General features: G+C 59.6%; 1 protein-coding gene across 1 annotated transcript; it reads left to right on the top strand.

Annotated features, from left to right (window-relative positions):
• The first annotated feature begins 395 nt into the window (after positions 1-395).
• On the top strand, positions 396-20,198 carry PTTG1IP (PTTG1 interacting protein). Its single transcript, XM_047098645.1, has 6 exons — positions 396-637; positions 8,521-8,573; positions 10,917-11,025; positions 14,699-14,873; positions 15,410-15,456; positions 18,285-20,198. The coding sequence occupies exons 1-6, from the start codon at positions 523-525 to the stop codon at positions 18,329-18,331; spliced, it is 546 nt and encodes a 181-aa protein (XP_046954601.1). The 5' UTR covers positions 396-522; the 3' UTR covers positions 18,332-20,198.
• Positions 20,199-21,567: the final 1,369 nt, after the last annotated feature.

The following is a 21,567-nucleotide window of genomic DNA, read 5'->3' as shown; positions in this document are numbered from 1 at the left end:
GGCGAAGCCCGAGGCTTCTCTCAGGTGACAGCTTCACTGCGAGCTGTTCTCTGTGAGCACAGGTCCCGTCCAGTGCAGCCCGGGCGCGGGTACCAGCCTGGCACCGACGGCGGCACTACCGGGCCCCGAGGCCACCGCACCGGACTTCCGCACGGCTTTAGGGTCCAGCCCACCGCGCCCCCGACGCCCCTGAACGCCCCTTGAGGCCGCGCACGCGCACTGAGCCGCAGCGAGCCCGGCCCAGACTGCCGCTTTTCAGCCGCGCACGCGCACGCGCACGCGCACGGAGTCCCGCCCTCGCCGCTCCGGAAGGCGGGGAACACAAGCCGCGGGGGGCAGGCCGGAGGGCTGGGGGCGGGGCGAACAGGGAATCGCGGCTGCGCACTCGCCCCTGCCGCTCGCTCCGCCCACTTCCGGCGTGCTGCTCTTTCAGGGGGAGACTGACTAGCCCGTCCGCGGAGGTGGAGCGCGTAAGGCTGACGTCTGACGGACCGACGACCGACGAAAGGGGCCGCAGCCACCATGGCGTTCGGCAGCACTCGCGGGCTCGTGCCCCGCTGGGAGCTGCCTGTTGGTGTGGTCGCGCTGCTCCTGCTGCTCTTTTCGGTGACCGCCGCTCAGGAGCCGTCCGTAGCGGGTGAGGGGCTCGGGGCGGCTGAGAGTTTCTGGGCGGGGCTGGGAGGTGGAGAGGGCGGGGGGGGGGGTGGGTCCCGGGGCGGGGGAGGAGGTGGAGGGGGCGCTGCGTCCCCGGGCGGGGCGGAGAGGAAGTGGAGGGGGCGGGGGTCCCGGGGCTGAGGAGGAAGTGGAGGTGGAGGGGGCCCCGAGGCGGGGAGGTGGAGGGGTGGGGGGTCCTGCGGCGTGGCGGGGAGGTGGAGGGGGCGGGGAGTCCCGGGGCAGGGCGGGGGGAAGAAGTGGAGGGGGCGGGGGTCCATGGGCGGGGCTGGGGAGGCGGGGGAGGGGGCGCGGGGTCCTGGAGTCCCGGGGTCCCGGGACAGGGAGGTGGAGGGGGCCCGGGGTCTCTGCCGCGCCCAGTCGCTGCCCCAGGCTGCTGCGGCCTTCCCGTTGGTCTAGCTGCAGCGGGGGCGCCGGGAGGGGGGCAGACCGGCCTTTTGTCTTGGTTCGGTCGCGGGGCGGTGTCAGCGGGACCCGCAGGATCATCCTGAGTACTTTGCCCTCCCTCTTAGTCTCACTCGACCCTCTCTGACCGAGCTGGCGGTTAGTTTCTGAGTCAGGAAGTGGAGCTTAACCTGCTGGAGCCCCAGCGCTGGTCGGTAGCCGGTGTCCAGGGGCCAGGCCCCTTGAGGCGTGGGTGCCGGGCACTGGTGTGGCGCCTGGGGCCGCACTCCACTCGGGAAGGAGTACTCGAGTTACTGCATGGCTCAGTGGAGTCAGGAGAGCTGTAGTACCGGCCGCTTTGAAGGGGCTGACTCTGCTTCTGCACTCAACAGACCTGGGGTGGGGGTACTTCCTTGGTTTATCTCCCGTTCTTATCAGCTGCCCTGCCAGGTGCTGGGACAGCGGTGGTGACCAAGAAACCCTGAGTGCTGGGTGGGTGGGTGAGAGGCTGCTAGGGAAGGAAATGTATGGCCTAGGGCCAAGCTGAGGTCTCAGAAGATTCCAGAAATGGAGTATTGCCGGAGGCTGTCCTCCTGCCGGCCAGTGGAGGGGGGCCGGTCCTCCGACTCAGCCTCTGGGCCTGGTGGCAGGTCAGGGAAACATTTAAGCTGGGGTGTGTCAGAAGTGTTGCGCTGGCTGCTGTGTGTGGGGTACCCGTGTGATCACTGGTGGTGGTGGTGGGGTCACCGGTAGGCCTCTGGACCTGTTTCCAGGGCTCCACAAGCAGGACTGACTTGGGGCCAGTATTATCCCGGCTTGTTGAGTTTTGCTGTGATTCCAGTACAGGACTGGTTTTCTTCTGATCTACTTCCAAATGTGTGTGTGCCTGTGACACTTGGGACGTAGCTCTCTGGACGTTTGTAAGGAGGCAGTGGAAACGCGGTGCACAGAGTTCTTCTGGTCGGGATTGGGTTCCAAGCGCAGACGTGGAGTGGGTACCTGTTACCACACCGGAATGGATAACCTGCCGGAGATGGGTCTTCCTCAGGGGCTGGCGGGTGTGTGTCCGCGTAATTGGAGGGGGCGGGTCAGGAGTGCCCCGAAGTGACGTGTTTGACCGCTCTGCTTTTTTTTTTTTTTTTTTTAATTTTTTTTTTTTTAATGTTTATTTATTTTGGGGACAGAGAGAGACAGAGCATGAATGGGGGAGGGGCAGAGAGAGAGGGAGACACAGAATCGGAAGCAGGCTCCAGGCTCTGAGCCATCAGCCCAGAGCCTGACGCGGGGCTCGAACTCACGGACCGCGAGATCGTGACCTGGCTGAAGTCGGACGCTTAACCGACTGCGCCACCCAGGCGCCCCGACCGCTCTGCTTTTTAACTGCCCTGGCGTGCTGAGATGAGTGGCGGTGTCCTTTGGTGACTTTCATTAGTTTTTTAATTAGGGAATTAGATCAGAACGGTTGCCACGTGGCACTGCACTTACTGTCGGTTCAGCCGCCCCTCTGCCCTTGAGCTCACGGTGGTTACTCGTCCCGTGGACTCGCTCCGGGTCCTCCGGTCCTTGGGGGAAGGTGGCGGACTGTTGTTTCTCTTGCAGCAACTCCTTCACGCGGGAGGAGCGGTGTGCCGGGAGGGTTTCCCACTCAGGTACCCTCGGGTCTCGTTTGCCTTTCCTCGGACGGGGGCACTGTTGGGGCGCTGAGGTCCCCCCTTCCCCGGAGCATGCGCTGCTTACCGCCCGTCGCCCTGTAGGGTGTGACTGTGGCGTTCACATCACTGGTCCCCCTGCGAGGCTATCAGGGCGCTTCGGAGAAACAGGCGGCAGGGGGTCTGCAGCTGTGGGGAAGGATGTGTCGTGAGGGGTGGGCTCGCGTGGGTGTGGAGGCTGGGAGGTCCCGGGACCTGTGTCTGCAAGTCGGAGCCCCGGGGAGGCTGCCCGGGTTCCTCCATGTCGGAGGGCCCGGGAACCGGGAGCCCCGGTGTCTGAGGGCAGGAGAAAGTGGTTGTCCCAGCTTCGGCAGAAAGAGTAAATTCACGGTGGCTCTGCTTTTGTTCTCTGGGGGCCCCTCTGTGGGCTGGGTGCTGCCCACTGGCCACGGTGAGGACGGTCTTCACTATTGAGCCAGCCGATTCGAATGCCGATCTCCTCTGAAACACCCGCCCAGACACACCCAGAAATGTCTGCCAGCTGTCTGGGCACCTGAGCCCCGTCAAGGTGACACGTAAGTCAACCACGACAGGCGTGCAGATTCAACGAATGCGTCACAGCGGTCCCACGCTGACAGTTCCTAACGTCCCACTGTGTGTTTGGCGGCATGGAGACGTTAGGGACCCCAGGATGCTCTGAAGGTCTTTAGAGCGAAACTCCTAAATTTACAGAAGCCTCCGTGGCCCTGTGGAGCCCACCTCGTGTGGGGGGTGAGACTCCATCCACGCGACTCCTCCGTACCTCGGAGCTGCTTGAAGGATACAAAGGAGCTCAGCCGTGGCCTGTGCAGGTCGGGGGTGGGAGCCCGCCCTGACTGCTCCTTGCGAACGGCACAGGACTGGGGGGGACGCGCTTCCTCACCTGCCCGTCTCTCGCCGAGAACCACGGCGTTTGAAACCAGTTGTAAGGGCCTTCCAGTGTGTATGCAGGTGGTGCATGTTATTTGTATGTTCAGACGGTGCCCAACTTACAAGGGTTCGGCTTAGGATTTTCGACTGTAAGCGGTGCCAAAGGATGTGCGTTCAGTAAACACGGTGCCTGGAGTTTCTACACACCGTGTCACCCCGGGGCTGGGCGGCCATATGGTCCCCGCACACCGACGACCGTTCTGGGCCCACACGGTCTGCTTGTCACTTCAGTACGGTATTCGGTCAACTACTCGAGACGTCCACTCTCCTTGTAAAACAGGCTGTGGGCCAGGCGGCTGTGCCCGTCCGCAGGCTAACGGAAGTGTTGTAGGGTTTCGAGAGAGACCAGGGAATTACACGGAGTTTTGATAGGATATTTCCCCCTTTGAATGGGTTTCTGGGGACGAAACCCCATCATAAGTTGAGGAAGACGTGTACCATGCCGCTCAGCTCTTCTCTGTTGGGACAGGAAGGTGACCAGGGCTTTTGTCTAAATGACTTTTCCACCCCTGATTCTCAAGTGACAAGGATGGCATAGGTGCTCTCTGTCGCCGTGCAGAGGGGGCACAGTGTCCGATGAGGGGATTGTTGTGCCGGGGCCGGCCAGGTGCCGCCCTCCTGCCTGTGTGTGACGCGGGCTCAGTAAATGCGTACTTGCTCATTTCTTTATGTTTACAGGACAGATCTCGTCACACCCCTGCTAGTGTGTGCCTTTGTGTATGTAATCGGTGGTCTCACCCGGAACTTTAGGGAAGTATGTGAAACCGGGCCACGGGTTAGCGTATCCTGACAGAAAGACCTTTTTATCAGAGTGAGTGACGCCCGAAGGTTTCTAATCGTTGGTAAACAGACTCTCAGTGGGGGACTTGTGGAACGGGCGTGTTCACACACAGCGCTGGACTCCGGAAGCAGGAGGCCGTGGTGCTGGTCTGCGGCCATCAGCACGTGGTCTGTGTCCCGTGACCGAGAAGTTCAACCCCCGCCGTCCGCAGCAGCAGCAAGTGGGGTATTTTCCTTGCCAGCCATGCAAGACGGTGAGGTGTTTCGTAAGGGAGAGAACAGAACGACCTTTTCCTGGTGCCGGCCCTTTTCGGGAAGACCGTCCAGTGTAGGTGTCTCTGCTTGTGTTGAACGTCTGCCCGGTTGGTGGTCGTGGCGGGGGCAGGCGGAGGGCTGGTCTCCGTTGACTCCTACGGGTCTGTGGTCCCAACACTGTGGGATGGGTGAGGTTTACGGTGTGTATCTCGGGGTGTAGTTGACATGAGTCCAGCTCTCAAAAAGACGTTACAAACGAAAATAGAAAAAAAATTCCCGTGAAAAAGTTCCCGTACCCGACCCCCCTGCTCCCTGTGGCCACTCGATTAAGATTGACGAGAGGTACGTCTTTTCTTGTAAAATTTTTCGACAAGGACTTGAGGGGCGCCTGGGTGGCTCGGTCCGTTGAGCGTCCTACTTGATTTCTGCTCGGGTCGTGATCCCAGGGTCGTGAGTTGGGGAGCCCTGCGTGGGGCTCCCCGCCGAGCACGGAGCCTGCGTGGAATTCTCTCTCTCCCTCTCTGCCCCTCCCCTGCGCGCGTGCTTTGCTCTCGCTAAAGGAAAGAAAAAAGGACTTGAGTGGGCGTGACAGGCAATCGTGCAGATTTTCACGGTGGCTCCCTGCCTGCCTGTTTAGAAAAGATCGAAGCTGCCGAAACCTTGAAGGAATAAATCGCACAGCAAACTCCGCATGCCTTTCTGTTGTCAGCATTTCCGTGCTTGCCTTGCGCTCCCTCCGCGTCTGCTTGTTCTCCCCCCTCCAGACCGCCCGAGGGTCCGTCAGGGTCCGTCGTCCTGCCGCCCTCCCCCTTCCCCCCTCGCCCCTCATTCTCTGCGGTGGGCCTCCTGTGCGTCATGGGACTGTGAGGGTCAAAATCAGACAGTTGGCATCGACAGGACTCGTGAGTACTTGGAGATGTAACGTAGGGCGTGTGTGTACCCGGTGTACCCGTCATCCCAGTAGTGTCATTCCGTCCCCTGCCCGCGTCCGGGACCGTGCGGGGCTTCTGGCCAGCATGTCTCCCCACCCACCCAGCACCGCTCCCCAGTCTGTTCCCAGAAAACGACTCTGTAGAAGGAGCCCCAGTTGGCCTTGCCTGGTGTCCTCTACTTGGATTCCAGTGCCTTTGACAGACTCCACCACACGTGGCTGTGTCCTTCCCTCTGCACCCCCGGGGGCACCTGCTGCCACTGTGTCCCGTCGTCCTGTCATTGTACTGCCGATACTCTGGGCACTTGTAAGGTGCACTTTGTCTTCATAAGCAATGAAACTGGGGAGGCGCTCTGAGACCGTAAGTGTCTTGTCACCTCACAAGCGTGCGCGGTGGTCTTGGCGTCCAGATTTCCCACGATGATGGCAGAACCGCAGGCGTTCAAACCCCCTGCTTCTGCTTCTGCTAGTTGGCCTTCTCCGTACTTACTCCACGTCCGGGTGAAATCCTGGAGTGTTCAAGAGGCTGGAGTCCGTGGCTGTCAATCCCTTTGATTTTAAATTGTCCCTGTTTGGCAAGGAGGACTCCCTCCCCCCTGCTCCCACCCACCGGCCTTCAAGCCGGCCTTTGGGTCCTTTAGGTATTTTGTTATCCGCTCCTAAGTTGGTGCCACTTTGTGATGCCGCAGTCTGTCCGGGGCTGATTCTGTCCTCTCTGTGCCCCACTTCTGGGATCAGCTGCTTCTCCGAGGAGCCCTGGCCCCCTTCCTGGGGAACTGTGTCTAGACACTGAGGCCCCCCCGCTGCCTGGCCCTTTGGCGGACGGACAGAGGGAGTGCTTGGATGTGGCGGCCGAGTCCCTGGCCCTGGCATAGCCGGCCCGCCTCCCGGCTCCAGGGCACGGGGTTTCTGAGACAGGCGGTGCTGTTCCTGTCCCTGTCCTGGCGCCTCTGCGACCCCGCCTCGGAGTGGTGCTGGCAGAGATCGAGGTGTTCTGTGACTTGTCTGTTTCTTTACCTCCGTGGAGCTAAGTTATGTCTGTTCTTTTTTTTTATTTTTATTTTTAAATTATTTTGTATTTGATAGCACACGAGAGAGACGGGGAGAGACAGAGAGAGAATCCCAAGCAGGTTCCACACACAGCACGCCCAACGTGAGGCTCGATCCCACGGCCCTGGGATCGTGACCTGAGCAAAAATCGTGAGTCAGGTGCTCGGTCGATTGAGCCACCCGGGCGCCCTCAGTCTGTCGTTCTGAGGACAGTAGTTGGAAGTCAGCCTTAGGGTAAAGCCAATGGCGTGCCAGCGGAAAGACGGCTGTGGGATGGCCCGTGACAAGCGGGCTTTCGTTTTAAACAAAGTGGGGTCATGCTTAGCACGTGGAAGGTAGAAGGGTTAGGCTTCACGCGCCTGAGAGTCCCGCTTCGCGGACGTCATGAGCACGCGTGTGACTGAAACGGGAGCTCCTCCCCTGGGCGGACGGGGTCACGCGTCACGAGCGCATTCACACCACGCGCAGGAGAGTGGGAAGACCCGACGGCGAGCGCTCCCTTGCACGCCCGCCACGTGGGTGTCGGCTGTTCACGTCTGGCTGGGTCTCCTCCGTCGTGGGGCCCGTCCCGGACCCTCTGGTAAGCTCGGCGAAGCCCACGGCAGACATCCTGCGCTTGTCCCGGTACCTCCCTGCGCACGTCGTGACCTGGAGCTTCACGTTTGTCTTTTCCTTTGGAGACAAATCTTCCGTGCGGTGAAACACGGGAGTCTTACGTGTGCCGTTGGGTAAGTGACGCCCACGTGACCCCCGTCACGCTCCAGCACGCGCCCATCTCTCTGGAAGGTTCAGGCCGCCGCCATCCCTTTCCCGGTGCAGATGAGTTCGCCGGCTTCAGAACCGCACGCCCGTGGAATCTGGCGGGTGGTCGTCCGTGTCCGGTGTCCGTCGGTCCACGTGACGTGGTGCAGGCTCTGTTCCGTGCGCGCGGCACACTCCTCGGCGTGGCCGAGCGCCGTTCCGTCGCCACCGGTGTGCCCACCTTCTGTACGCGCGCATCTGGCTGTCGTCGGCTTCCCTGGCACCGTAAAGTGGGCACGTGTTCCCAGTGTCTTGAGCGAAGCGCTTGGGTGCGTGGCTGAGGTTGAGCCACCTCGCCTCCCGCCGCCGCGGCCGACAGTCCCCTTGTGCTCCGCCTCCGCGGACTTGGCCCTGTCAGCCCTTCTAATCTCAGTTTCCCCGGCGCCTGCAAAGTGGTCGCCCCTTACGACTGTGGGGTGCGGTTCCGGTGGCTCACGGGGTGGCACGGACCTCTCTTCGGAGTAAGCGTGTGCGCTCAGCTGTGGGTGCGGAAGGCGGCAGCTGCTTGAGAGGGTTTGGACATTTTTCCCCCGGCTGCGAGTTCCGGGGCTGTTGGCTGGGTGGGGTGTGATCCCTCCCTGCCGTGAAGAGCGGCCGGAGCCGGCGGATTCCGGGGGGGCTTCTCCCTCAGGTCTGGGCGGGACTGGCGGGGACCGAGGCCTGGCTTTAGTCCCACGGGCCTGGCATTGCCGTGGCCTTTGGTTCCAGAGACTGTGCCGATGAGCCAGCGGGCCTGGGCCAGTTGGGAGCGTGCTACGCACCCACTTCCGCTCCTCTTCCCCGAAGGTACTGCCGTTGTGCCCCGAGGCCCTTTCTCCGCAGGACCCCTTGCAGATGGGACCCTGGGGCTGCGTGTGCACGCTCCCTGGTGGCCGGCCTGCAGCAAGGCTGGGAAACGCCCGCTGCTGCACCTGGGAGGCTGGCGGCTCGCCTCCGTGGTTCGGAGGGCAGACTGGGTGCCTCCCTGGCCGCCTGGGCCGGTGTTTCCAGTGAGCGGTTCTCAGTGACCTGTTTGTCCTTTCCCCGCAGCTTGTTCTCAGAACACAAACAGGACCTGTGAGGAGTGCCTGAAAAACGTCTCTGTAAGTAGACACCCCCCCTCTCCACGACGGGGTGGGGGGGGGGTCTTGTGGGTGTTAAAGGTTCTGCCGTCTGGGGTTTGTGGAGATAGTTTCTGTGATGGGTGTCGAATGCCATTTTAGTCTTTCTCAGGAGTAGTGAACCTTCTCGTGAGAACTGCAGATATCACCTGAGCGTCATTAACACGCATGCTTACCTCCTGACCAGGCGTCTGGGCTTATAAACTGGGTCGGGCCCCACAGCTGGGAACACGTGTGAGTGGGCAGGAGGCCTCATTGAGGCTGGTGGGCTTGGGGGGGGGGCGGTGTTCAGAAGCAGGATGGGGGAGTGGAGGGCAAGGGGAACGGAGAAGGATGGGCACTGGGCTGGGCGTCATTTAGCGTCTAATCTGCAACTGTGAACCCGTGGCCCGTGCTTTCGTGTCGATGCCACTAGAGCATAGAGGCCTGTTGGGGACGGGGACCGTGACTCTGTTTTGCACATGGAACCCCAAGATGGGGCCGGGAGCGTCCTGCGAGTTCCCAGAGGCCCCGCCTGCCGTGGTGCTCAGCCAGGGCTGGGGAGTCTGCTTCCCCAACCGGCCTGCCCACAGGAATGAGGGCCGTCCGCGCACCGTGGGCCCCCCAGTCCTCACGGTGTGTCCCGCGTTCTCCATCAGTTGTCCTGGGTTGGGGTGGATGCTCCTCCCTGGGCTTTTCACCTGGGAATGGGGAAGGGCGAGGGCAAGGAGAGATGTGGGCCCTCAGCCCGGAGGGCCTGGTGTCCTGGGCTCAGACTGACCAGCTCACCAGAATTACCGGGAAGACTGGGAGCCAGGATGCTCCCGTGCTGACCCTGCGTGACCTCGAGCAGGAGGGCAGCCGCCCTGTAGCAGGCCCGGTGCTCTTGGTGGTCTCCTCCAGGTGGGCCATCCTGGGATGTGACACACAGGCACGTGTGCGGCTGGCCGTCGGGGCCCAGCAGAAAGGCACGCCGGAGAAAGTTCGCCACCGTGTGGGGCCCGTCAGTGTCCCTCTGCCCCATCCCGTGTGGCTCCCCGAGCAGTCCCTGGGCTTTGACGCCTTTGTCTGGGACCGTAGGGGAAGCTCCCTCCAGTCGGGTTTTACGAGGATGGTTTAGAGCCACGCAGCCTGTCCTCCCTTTCCTGGCAGCGCGGAACCCTGCGAGGCAGGTCAGGACAGACGGGCCGGGTGGTTTCTGCCCTAGGATGCTGGCCACGCTTTCAGAAGAGAACTTGCTGACCACCTGGCAGCGTGTCGGGTCGTAGGGTCTGAGTGGACCCTTGTGTTTGCTGGTTAAAGACTGAAGGGTGTTGCTACTGCAGCCTCAGACCTTACTGTTGGTAACCCTGAACTTGCTCACCTGTCTGCGCGTTTTCCTGGTGGCGCGGCTTTTTAGCGGCAGATGTCACTGTCGAAGTCCTCCCGGCCGCAAAGGAGCCTGGTGTCCTGCCTCGCTCTGGCTTCAGGAGTACGCACTTCGCGGCATCGTCCGGTCCAGCCCGCCCTTCTGTGGGAGGACGTTGTGGGGGCACACGCACCCCCATCTCAGCAGGCGGGCGGGCAGTAAGTCTGAAGGTGTGGGCCCGCTCTGGACGCAGACGGGTCTGGTCAGAAATGCAGGGCGCAGGGGCTGCGGGAGGCCTGCCCACACGGGTCCTCGGGCGCACGCGGGTTTCTGGAAGGACAAGTAGGGGCCTGGGAGGCCGGAGGGGAGGCTGAGGGCACACTGCGTGCGTGCCCTGTCAGTGCCACCTGGATGGCTCACCGCGGGCATGTCACTGCAGTAATCTCAGGTCCTGGGAGGGATGCTTTGAGCCTTAGTTGCGTTGTCTTTAACGGCCAGTGCAGTCGGAGAGACCACAGGTAGGATCTTTGTACGGCGATTGCCAAGGTTGCAAAAGTCCACCAGCAAACGTGTAATGAGCATGGTCCCGCCTGTCCTCCTGCAGACGATCCGAGCCGGTGTGTCGGGAAGGGAAGGAAGTAGGGGGGTGGGGCAGGTAGGCCCTGTGGAGGAGGTTGAGGGGCGTGTGTTTGGAGAAGAAGCTTCCGGGCACAGGGAGGAGGCCGTGCAAAGACCCCGGGCGGGAAGCCACCTGGCGGCTTCCAGGACCGCACGGAGGCCGAGAGGCCGGGCAGGGTGCCTGAAGGAAGAGGGTTTGAGTAACATCGGCCCTGGTGGGCAAGGCGGGGTGGAGCTGCTGTGGCGGGGTGAGGACCACGGCCTTCCGGTCAGCCACTGAGGGGGAGCAGACGGTGTGGCTGGGCTTGTATCCTGGACCGTCTGGTTCTTTGGTGTTTACGCTGCGTTTCTGGGGTTTGGCAAACATTCGTCTCTTTCAGTGCCTTTGGTGCAACACCAATAAGGCGTGCTTGGACTACCCCGTGACCAGGATCCTGCCACCCAGCTCCCTTTGTACGCTGAGCTCTGCACGCTGGGGCGTTTGCTGGGGTAAGTCTTCGTGTTCATGGAACTCTTGCGGAGTCAGTACTGTCTGGGGGGGTCTGGGTGTGCTCAGTTAGCATAAGCTGCCAGAACACGTGCTCCCTGCAGGGAGTCAGGAAGCCGGGGAGAATGCGTGCTTCCTGGGAGGGCAGCCAGGGGTCCCCGGGGCGCCGGAGGCCCACTTGCGAGGCGGAGGGAAGAGGGTCAGCTTGGGGACTGCGTCTTGCTGGCGTCTGTGTGCCTGGAGTCCTGCTAGGTCAGCACGGTCAGGTCCCTACGTTTCTCTGTCCCTTTCTGCCTGCGTGTGGTGGATTCTGTAGGCGCTCTCTCTTGGGGGACGTTAACCCTTTTTGAGACCCCACAGAGACCAGTCCTGGACCAGGGAGCCCTTGGCATTTTGAGCACGAACTGTTGAGGTGTTTTTATTTCTATTTTCTTTAGAAGGTGATTTGTTTAACGATTATGCGTTTATTTAAAAAAAACTTTTTAACGTTTATTTTTTGAGAGCACACGCATGCGCACATATGAGTTGGGGAGGGGTGGAAAGAGAGGGAGACAGAGAATCTGAAGCAGGCTCCAGGCTCCCGAGCGGTCGGCACGGAGCCCGACGCGGGGCTCGAACTCATGGACTGCGAGATCATGACCTGAGCTGAAATCAACCGTTGACGCTTAACTGACTGAGCCACCAGGGTGCCCCCAAGGTGTTTTAAAGTTGAAGCATAACTTCTAATGACGCGCACACATGTTAAGTCTCCCTTCCTGTCCTCGGGTAACGTAAACACACACGTGTACGCACACACACGTACGTTCAGTGAATTTTCACACGAGTCCACAGGTAATCCGCACTCAGCAAAGCGTGTAGACCATTCCCAGCGCTCACAGCCTGTCCCTGTCGGGACCGTGGGCGGCCAGTGCACTGACCTGCCACCCCAGGGAGTGCTGCCCGCCCGCCCTTCACTTAAAGTAAGCGTGCTGGTCTGTCCGACTCCCCGTTCGGGGGCATGTCTGAGACTCGTGCGCCACGCGTACCGGCTGCCTGTCTCGCTACTGCTTGGCGCCCTGTGCCCACTCTGCTGCCGGGGACGCCCGGGGTCCCTGTGCTGCTGCAGACGTGCTCGTGGGCGGCCCCCCACTCACTCCCGCTGGGCACATGCTGAGCAGCGGGATGGCGGACTCATCGCCTTTCAAGAAGGGCTCCTTCAGGCGACCGGGGCTCCCGCTTGTCCCACATCCCTGCCAGGGCCTGGGGTAATCTGTCCCCTTCATTTTCGTCCATCTGGCGGGTTTGAAGTGGCATCTCATTGTGGCTTTGATCTGCTCTTCCCTCATGACCGATGATATTGAACACCTTTCAGGTGGGGGCATTTTTGATCATTGGCCTGTGAAATGAAATTCCCACCTTAGGGCTGTGGGGCTGGCCGTACGCCTGACTCGGGACAGACAGAGCCACAGCAGGCCACAGCAGTTTGCGGTTCGTGGTGACTCAGCCTGGGGGAGGGGGACAGGAACTAGCCAGGGGTTCCCGAGAGAGCACGTGCTTGGTTTAATCGACCCCGAGGGCCAGGGGGGCACGGGAGCCTGCGACTTGCCCATCGGGGATAAGTGGGAACCGCCATGGGTCCCCGCATGCACTGCAGAGGATTGGGTAGGGTTATTTGGCCGAGGACCTTCTCTGTGGGAGTAGAGTGGGGGTGGGGTGGGGCTCGTGCCATCTGGGGAGAACTGGGGGCCCCCGCACGTCAGGGAGCACCAGATCTAGGCCTCGTGCTGTGGGTGCTTTACCATTCTTTCACCCACGTCTCGGCAGAATTCTTCTGGGGTTTTACCTGTGATGACTTTAAATCTGTTCGTTTGGGGGAAAATAAGATCTTTGCCATGTTAAACCGTCGTGCAGAAGCAGGGTTGGTGTTCATGCACGGAGGCCGTCTTTCCGTCCTCGGGTAGCACGCCACAGCCTTCCCGCGTAGGGCTGATGGGGACAGGGGTCCTTGGTACTTTCCTCCGTCACGACCAGATGTCTGTTTTTATTTTGTAACTGGTTTTAGCTGCTCGTCAGAAATGCTGTCTTGGAGGTGGGGGGGAGGGGGTAGATATATTTCAGAACCAGCTGTCTTACTGATCAGATTGGCTCTTAAAGTTCATTATTTTGAAGTTCTCTGGTCAGAAGATGATGCCATCTGCCAGCAAAGGTCTTTTCTTTTTACACCTGTTCCTGCTAATTTTTGTGATGCCGGCACTTCCAGAACAGGTCAAAGGAGGGAAGAAAACACACGATCTAAAGCCCAGAAGGCATTTCAGATGTAACACCTGTTTCTGTTTAAAGTAGTTGAACAGAGACGCCTGGGTGGCCCCATCGGTCAAGCCTGTGACTCTTGGTTTCTGCTCAAGGCATGATCTCGCAGCTCGTGGGTTTGAGCCCCGTGTCGGGCTCTGTGCTGGTGGTATGGAACCTCCTTGGGATTCTGTCTCCCCTGCTCTCTGCCCCTCCCCCGCTCACGCTTTCCGTCTCAAAAGTAAATAAACATAAAAAAGAAAAGAAAGTAGTTGAACAAAGCACAGAGAGTGTGTGAGGCCAGCGGCCGGCCTGCATTGAACGTGAGGGTCTGTGCGGGCCTGAGTGGGGTCTGAAGGGCGCCGGGCACTGGGGGTCGGCCTCCCTCTCCCACCTGGCAAGCCCCACCCAGCCACCAACGGGAAACCGGGAAACGGGGGAGACTCGAGGGGACCAGCTCTGCGTGGCGGCCAGACTTTCTAACTTCAGTGCCAGGAACACTCCACCATCGGGGGGGGGGGTTCGCTCTTGAAGCCTCTTCCAGGGCTGACTTAAGTGGATGAGTGAAAACTCGAGTTCTCTGGTTTGAATTAAGTAGAAAAATAGGGACTGGTTTGGGTTTGTAAATCCTTAAAAGAAGTTGAAAGAATCGAGAACCTTGTTTTAACTACTTGTTTGCCTCGGAAGTTGGGTCTTGACAGGAAATGACAAAATCCTCGAGCAGCCTGTCCTCAAGCCCCGGGTGGGGCAGGGGCTGGGCCCGCGGGGCTCACAGGGTCTCCCCGGGGCAGTCAGCGCACTTGACCCTTGAACAACGTACACGTGAGGGGCACTGACCACCCCCCCCCCCCACGTCCTCGAAAATCCGCGCACAACTTTCGATTCCCTGAAAACGTAACGCATCATCTGTTGACGGAAGCCTTACGATCACGCAGGCAACCGATGAGCACCTGCGTTGTGTGTTGTGTTCTTCCGCACTGTGTCCTTGCAGCGACGTGGGGGAGGTGTTCGTAAGGAGATCTCAGGGAGAGGAGGTGCGCTTGAGTTCTGCCCCGTAGGTCTTGAAGATGCACGTGTTAGGGGACCCACGCAGTGTGAACCGTGTTCGAGGGCCAGCCGTGTAGGGCCGTGGACTTGGATGTAAATAATCAGCTGAGCTGCACGGGGCTCCCCTTCCGTCTGGAGGAGTCCCTCAGGGCGGGCCCGCTTTGTCACCGTCTGTCGGGCTCGAAGCGTCTTCGGACCCCGTGGCCTGGGTCTGCGTGGTTGGCCGGTAAACTGCTCTTAAGTCGCACGAACATGCCGAGAGACCTAGGCGGGGCCCCCGCGCGGGCTGCGGCCTGCTGTGGGGGAGGGGTGGTCCCGCTCCCGTCCTGACCCCCGGCTCCCTCCCGCTGGGATTTGCAGTGAACTTCGAGGCGCTGATCATCACCCTGTCGGTGGTGGGGGGGGCCGTGCTGCTGGCCTTGGCCGCGTGCTGCTGCGCCTGCTGCTGCCGCAGGAAGAGGAGCCGGAAGCCGGATAAGGAAGAGGAGAAGGCCGCGCGGGAGCGCGAGGAGCGCAGGGTCCGGCAGGAGGAGAGGTGAGGTCCCCGTTGGCTCGGGAACCGGCCTGCGCGGCCCTGGGAAACGACCCCCGCCGTGGGGTGCGCCCTATGGGTTGTGGGACAGGGCGACGGAGGCGGGTCTCCTGTCCCTGCCCGTGGAACGCGATGGTGGCCCGGAGAGGCGCTGCCGCGTCAGGTCAGCTGCCGGCGGGGGCTGAGGCCCGGCGGGTTTTTGTGCTGTCCCCGCAACGTCGTGTGCCCCTAAGTAAAAACTAACGTTTGCGTGTTCCCAACCTTCCTCAGAATCTGACGTCAGGTTTTTCTCTATGTGAAAAATATTTTTAAAAAATACAGTCTTGGATATTTGAATTTCTTTTGTTGAAACTCAGAATCAAAGGACGTGATGCTGAAACAGCCTCACGCTGCCTGGCCTGGCGGCCGGGCTTGTCCCCACCCTGGTCCCTGGTCTCTTCCCGGGAAAAGAGGACAGACCCCCACTCTCTCTGCTGAAGGTACATCATTTAACATTGTGTTATATTTTGGTGCTAAGCGAGATTTCTTTGTCTTTTTAGGAGAGCAGAAATGAAATCCAGACATGATGAAATCAGAAAAAAATACGGTAAGGATCGACTCACTGCATCTTTTGTTTGGCTGGGAGTGGGTTCTGGGTCGTGAGACGTGACTGCAGGGTCTGGGCTGAGGCTTCCGGGAGGAGTGGTTGGTTCCAGACTGCGCGGTCCGGAAGGAGCTAACTCCACGGAATGTCTGGAAAGGTGAAGCCTTAGGGTGTTTACTCTCAGCTGGATTCCTGAGCGCCGTTTGCTGATGAGGGGGCGGAACTTGACTGGTCCGTGTGGCCTCCCTGCGCCTGGTGCTCCCGCCGCTCCCGGTGCTCCCGCCGCTCCCGCACCTGACGGGGCCGCGCGCCTTTTAAAGGAGTTAGCCAGAGGTTTCCATGCCGCCAAGTGATTCATCTGGTTTTGGTTTTTGTTTGGAGGGATTTTGGGGGGATACTAATGTTTTAGTCCGCGAGAGCATTAAATCTGCTCCCGGGTTGAGTTGGTTCTCTGCTGATTCCCACATCCGCGGCCATGCTGTTGTTTGGGGCTGTTGGGATTGCTAGAAGTGGCCGCACTGCGCTCTCGCCGATGACTGCCGCGGGGCCTCCAGCTCTGGGCCACGGTGCTTTCGTGGACCTCATGGCCTGAGCAGTGTTTGCTGTGTGTCGGGTGCACCTGGCAGCTGGGCTCAGGGCTGAATCTGATTAGGAAAATTGCAAAATCTCTTCTTTCCTTTTTTTTTTTTTATTGGAAAGTTTGTTTTGAGAGAGAAAAATCCCAGGCAGGTTCTGCACTGTCCGGAGAGTCCAATGTGGGGCTCGATCCCACAGCCCTGAGATCATGACCTGAGCTGAAATCAACAGTTGGATGCTGAACCGTCCAAGCCACTTTGCCCCTCAAAATCTTTTCTAACTAACACCCTCATTTTGGAGTTCTGTGTCTGTATAGGGAACACCCTGTTCTCGTGGTGTTTTCAGGTCCTGTGCACTAAAGCAGTGGGTCCTGGAGCCTCGGCTCCCTCTGGTGGGCTGCTGGCCGTGCGGTTGACTCGGCACCCCCACCCAGCACCGGCTGGCCCCTCCGTCCACGCAGGCCTCCTCTGACTGTCACGCCCTTGTGCGTGTCGCCTCAGGCTCGGGTCGACCCTGCCAGCCGCCAGGTGTGGGTTCTGGGGCCCGAGGCTGCCCTGACCGCCTCTCCCCCTGCCATTGGGTCTCCTTGGTTGCAGGTGAGATGTCCAGCAGCTGCTAGAGCCTTCCCTCGTGTGCTCCCACCCCTTGGCTTCCTCTGCCAGCTGGCCCATCAGGTCCCCGGTGCCCACAGCACTCACCGGTGTCAGGTCCCCAGCCTAGGCAAGGGCGGACTCCCGCGTGGGTGACGTCGTGTCAGTGGTCGTGTCGGCACGGTGCCGTCTGTCCCCGGTGCCTCTTCCAGGCGCACGTTCGTGCCCAGTGAACGCCAGCTGTCCTTGGCACGGGCACCTTGCTTCACGATACTGAAGTGTTGAAAGGAGCTTGTTGGCACCCGACTGACGTTACCATGAACGGCGAGAGAGACGTGTTCGCGTGCACTCACACACAGACTCCACCACGGTGCCTTTATTGCCAAGCACAAGTCGCATCTGAAGTCTGCCCCCTCTGCAGTGTCCCACTTGCCCCGTGTGTGCGAGGCCAGGTGGCGCCTCGGGCCGGGGCTCCTGGTGCGGGGCGTTCTCCGTGACCTTCACCGAGGCCCTTCACTCCTCCGTTTTGGTGGTGCGCCAGGCCCTGAACTGCCCTGAGGAAGCCAGCTTGTGCCTGTTTACATAAAGCCCACCTAATGGACTGGACTTTGCAAAGACCCAGCCACGTGGAAGAATTCTCGGGGGGCCCCCAGGGGGGAGACGGGCCAGGCACGCGTACTTGCATGGAGGAAACCCTTCTCTTGGTTTCAGAAGGCGTCTGGTTTCCTAATCACAACACAGTCTCCCCCCTTTAAACCAGAAGTAGAGCTGGGAGCTGTTCCATTCGTCCTGCTCCAACACGACTGTGTTCGGCATCTGGCACACGGGCTCCCTTTACCAGAACCACCGTGGGCTTCCTCCCAAGGCCGAGGTGGCGGTCCTTCTCAGACGGGCCACCCTCCTGCCTCCGCACTGGCTGCCCTCCCGCCCTGTGGCCCCACCCCCCTTGGGGGGGCACATACACCTGGTGCAGCGGCTCCAGAAAAGTGTGGGCGATACAGGTTTTTAAAGAGAGGGAGAGGCTGTGTGTTCAGAACTGCAAAGAGAAAACTCCTAGGCCTGAGCGTTTAGCACCAGAGATTTATTTTTACAACTGCGTTATAGTAGCCACGTCAGAGCACTTGGTGGTGGTGAAGTGGACAGTCACCTCATTGTCTCGTAGCCTTAATTCTAAGGACATTTAGGGTGCTTTTGTTAATTTCTGTATACTAGCCAATTGCTGTGGGGAGAAGTAATGGCTGTTTCTTAATTCCTCTTTGAGAGAATTAGCCAATAAGTTTTTATTTCTTTAGGTTTGCTTTTCTTAGAATGATTGTTTCTGGTAAATTTTATTTCAGTTTTAAAGTCACCTGTGGTTTGACTTTCAAAAAGGTTAAGCGTAGGGGTGCCCGGGTGGCTCATTCAGTTAAACATCTGGCTCTTGATCTCAGGTCATGATCTCACGGTTTGTGGGATCGAGCCCCTCCTTGGGATTCTCTCTCTCTCGCAAAATAGATAAATAAGTAGAAATAGTTACAAAAAAAAAAAGGTGAAGCATGGTGCTTGAACCTGCTCGGAACACCCTTTTTCTTAGAGCCACAGTGAGTGTTCACGAAACACTGAATTGTGTTGTGTCCCGTTTCCTGCCGTGTGAGCACATTTATAACCAGGTCTGTTTTGTTCCAGGTCTGTTTAAAGAGGAAAACCCGTATGCCAGGTTCGAGAACAACTGAGCCACGTGCCCAGCAGTCCCCGCACGGCTCCAGGGAGCACGGCGCCGCCGCCCTGCGGACCCGCGGGCTTCCGTTCCCTCTTCTGTATCTGTATTTAGTCACTGCAGACACGAAGCTTTTCAGGGGGGTCGGTCGGTTGTGTTGTTACTTCCAGGAGGCAAAGCCCACATCCTGCTACCCTTCTCCGCTGGCAAAGCCAACCGCGGACGGGGCAGCCGGCCTCCGTCCCGCCTTCTGTCCTCGCGTCCCTGTGCCCGACGGCGCGCTGTGCGCGCACGGCGGGGGAAGAAGGGCCCCTATCACCCCGCCGCCCTCCATCACCCGGCCGGCGGCTGTGCGCCCTGCGTGGCAGCCCCCCGGGGAGCCGGGCGCCCAGACGCAGTCTGCCGGGCCGTGCCTTCTGACCCCAGCCGCTCTGAGCAGCGTCCGGGAGAACTTAGATTCACCTTAAATCTGTGTTTTGTTCCGTTCCGTTTCATTCCGTTTCAAATAAGTCTTGGATTTCATTCCTCCACCAAAGATGTTTCACCAAGAAATTTTTCTGTCAAAATTCAGACCGCTTACTGGACAATTTTTAAATTTTAATTTGTATTTTTACCGGAACACCAAGATTTTTTTCCAGTGAAAACTTGAATAACAGATGAAGCATTAGAGCCCCCTGCGGGGGCAGCAGCAGGTGCTCTGGGCCGTGGGCCTGGAGGGGCCATCACCGCCCCGCTCCCTTTTCAGCCCTGGTGACGGCCGGCGCCAGGTCCTGTGTGTAGCCACACCAGGCTCTCCCTAGTCAGGCCGTCAGCAACATGGTCACACAGGGACCACGGGGTCCCCAGGCTGTCCCCGAGGAGGAAGGGACCATGCCCCGTGGGCCCCTCTGCGGGGCTCTGCCCACTGGGGGGTCGGGCAGGGTGTCCAGGGCCGGCCAGAGGGATTTCCTCGTGCTACACGGAGACACTGCTGACTGTCCTGCTTGTCACACGACCCCTAGCTTGGAACCACGCTCTTCTGGCTGGGACGCTGTCCGTGGCCTCCGGGTACACCCTGCGGTGCCTTCCGTTGGCCCCAGGCCTTTCAGAGCAAGATCTGTGGCTTCAGTAAATGACCACATCCTTCCTATCGGGGATGCAGACCGTGGAGTAGCTGTGTGAACTGCCTCTCTTCACTCTGAAAATAGTCCCGGTGGCCACCGCCACATTGCTTTGGATTAGGAAGACGTTTAGCTTCGGGGAGGTGGGTCGACAGGTGCAAAGACAAGTGATGTGTTCCGCTTTCGCACTCGTGACTGTGCCGTCGGGGACTGTTCTCCAACGTGTCACGGAAAGTTCTCAATACAGGTCAGTGTGATCCAACACCCCACACCGCTCGACAGCCCCCCCGCCCCCCCCCCCCCAGCCACGTCGGCCTGTGCCGTGAGGTGACCGCGCTGTCCTGCAATGTCCATAAGCTGAGACACTAATTGTACAAACTCTTGACTATCTCTTTCTGACTTCTTGGGCATTTGATAGCAATTTGAAGTATTACGAAACATTCCTAAGTATTTTATAGCAGCCTGCAGATTTTGACTTTCTGCTTTTATTCATAAGAAAAACTCTGTAGCAGACTCCAGCAGCCTTTGTTAATACAGTAATGTACGTGAGGTCACGCTGTGTCGTGAACGGTGTGGGGCTGTGCCCTGTTCATGCAGCGCATTTAGTCCCTTCGGGGTACCGAGGCCACACCAGCGCGTCTGGGAGGCTGTCCTGGTCCCCGCATTTTATAAGTAGTCCTAAGAGCACCACGTGTTGTAACCTCAAGGAGACCGTCAAGTTCAGAGTGCCTTAATCTTAACCAGTTTCCAATAAGTGGTTTAATACACGCTTTGTTGAATCCACTGTGTCCTCGTGTCTCATTTCTCCGTGGCGTTAGCATGATCACCTGGAGGGCGGCAGGTAGACTACAGAGAGATTCTGGCCTGCCCCGGGATGTGTGAGCAATCCCGGCTTCGGTACCATGGCCCAGGGGGCGGCCGTGCTGTGTCCCCGGTTGTCCTCCCCCTCCCCTGCCGGCCACCCCCAGCTGTCTGCTGTCCACGAGGCAGGTTTTCTGCCCCGCCCCACCAGCACCTTTCTTCTGCTCTGCTGGAATCAGATGCAAAGAACTCTGGGAGAAAGCAGTTCTAGCTTTGAGCTTCGTGTACTTGGCTCGGCTGTCGATAGAATCCCTCCCTCCCTCCCTCCCTTCCCCGGGGTGGGGGTTCCTCACTGCCCGGCTACTGGGGAGCACCCACCCCCCTTCTGAGTTGCTGCTGGGCTGGCTGAGCCTCTGGGACTTCCTCTGTGCTGTGAAGTCAATGTTGTGCAGGTGACGTGTCCGCCAGGGCCGTGGTCCCTGTGGGAAGTGTGAGCCCACCCATGTTGCTGTGCCGCAGCCACGCTCAGCCACAGGGCAACTCCAGGCTCTTCTGGGAAGTCTAGAACGGGGGAGAGTGAGGTCGAGATGTAGTCCTGGGGTGTCCCCGTGCCTGGCACGTCCCTAGGTGTCCAGTCCACTTGGGAAACTCACTGGTCTTGCGCTCGTCAAAAACATTTGAGGAGGCGCTTGGGTGGCTCAGTCGGTTTAGCATCTGACTTCGGCTCAGGTCATGATCTCACATTTTGTGAGTTCGAGCCACTCATCGGGCTCTGTGCTGACAGCTCAGAGCCTGGAGCCTGCTTCGGACTCTGTGTCTGTCTCTTTCTGCCGCTTCCCCACTCGTGCTCTTTCTCTCTCTCTCTCAAAAATAAACGTTAATTTTTTTTTAATAAAAAATAAACACCACGATTGGATGGGTGATCGGTGGCCACGTCCCACCAACTGGCTCTCGGTGTCCTTCCAGAGCCAGTCTGCGTCACGGGGCTCCTGGTCTGCTCCGTCAGCACGCGGATCCGTGCACGTGGCCGCCGCCTCCCCAGGGGCCTCGGAGCGCCTCGTCCCACCGTCTGCTTGGCAGGTGCTGGCTGTTTCCATTCCTGTCCGTGCTGCTTTGTGTGAGCTGTGGGTCAGTTTCCAGGAGTAGAATTCCGGATCACGGCATCCGTGATGCTTACGAAAGTGTTGGCAGGATCTGCCCGTTACCCTCCAGACAGAGGACAGCCCCCTCGAGGAATCTGTGCCGTTTCGCAGGCTGGAGGTAAGCGGCCCCGTGTGACTTTGTCCAGTCCTCACCTGAAAGGTTACTCTGAGCAGTTGTCAGGCTGCGTGCCTGTGCGTGTGGTGCGGTC

This window comes from Lynx rufus, unplaced genomic scaffold (assembly GCF_022079265.1).
Source record: "Lynx rufus isolate CCGP_SWC_20201006 ecotype Redwood Valley unplaced genomic scaffold, mLynRuf1.p SCAF_5, whole genome shotgun sequence".
Taxonomy (NCBI): domain Eukaryota; kingdom Metazoa; phylum Chordata; class Mammalia; order Carnivora; family Felidae; genus Lynx; species Lynx rufus.
Note: the sequence above shows the minus strand (reverse complement) of the source record. Positions and strands in the feature narration are given on the sequence as shown.

Coding starts and splice junctions, on each gene's coding strand:
- PTTG1IP (XM_047098645.1), top strand. CDS start 523: ATGGCGTTCGGCAGCACTCGCGGGCTCGTGCCCCGCTGGGAGCTGCCT. Junction 638..8,520: donor TCAGGAGCCGTCCGTAGCGG/GTGAGGGGCTCG, acceptor CTTTCCCCGCAG/CTTGTTCTCAGAACACAAAC. Junction 14,874..15,409: donor AGGGTCCGGCAGGAGGAGAG/GTGAGGTCCCCG, acceptor TTGTCTTTTTAG/GAGAGCAGAAATGAAATCCA.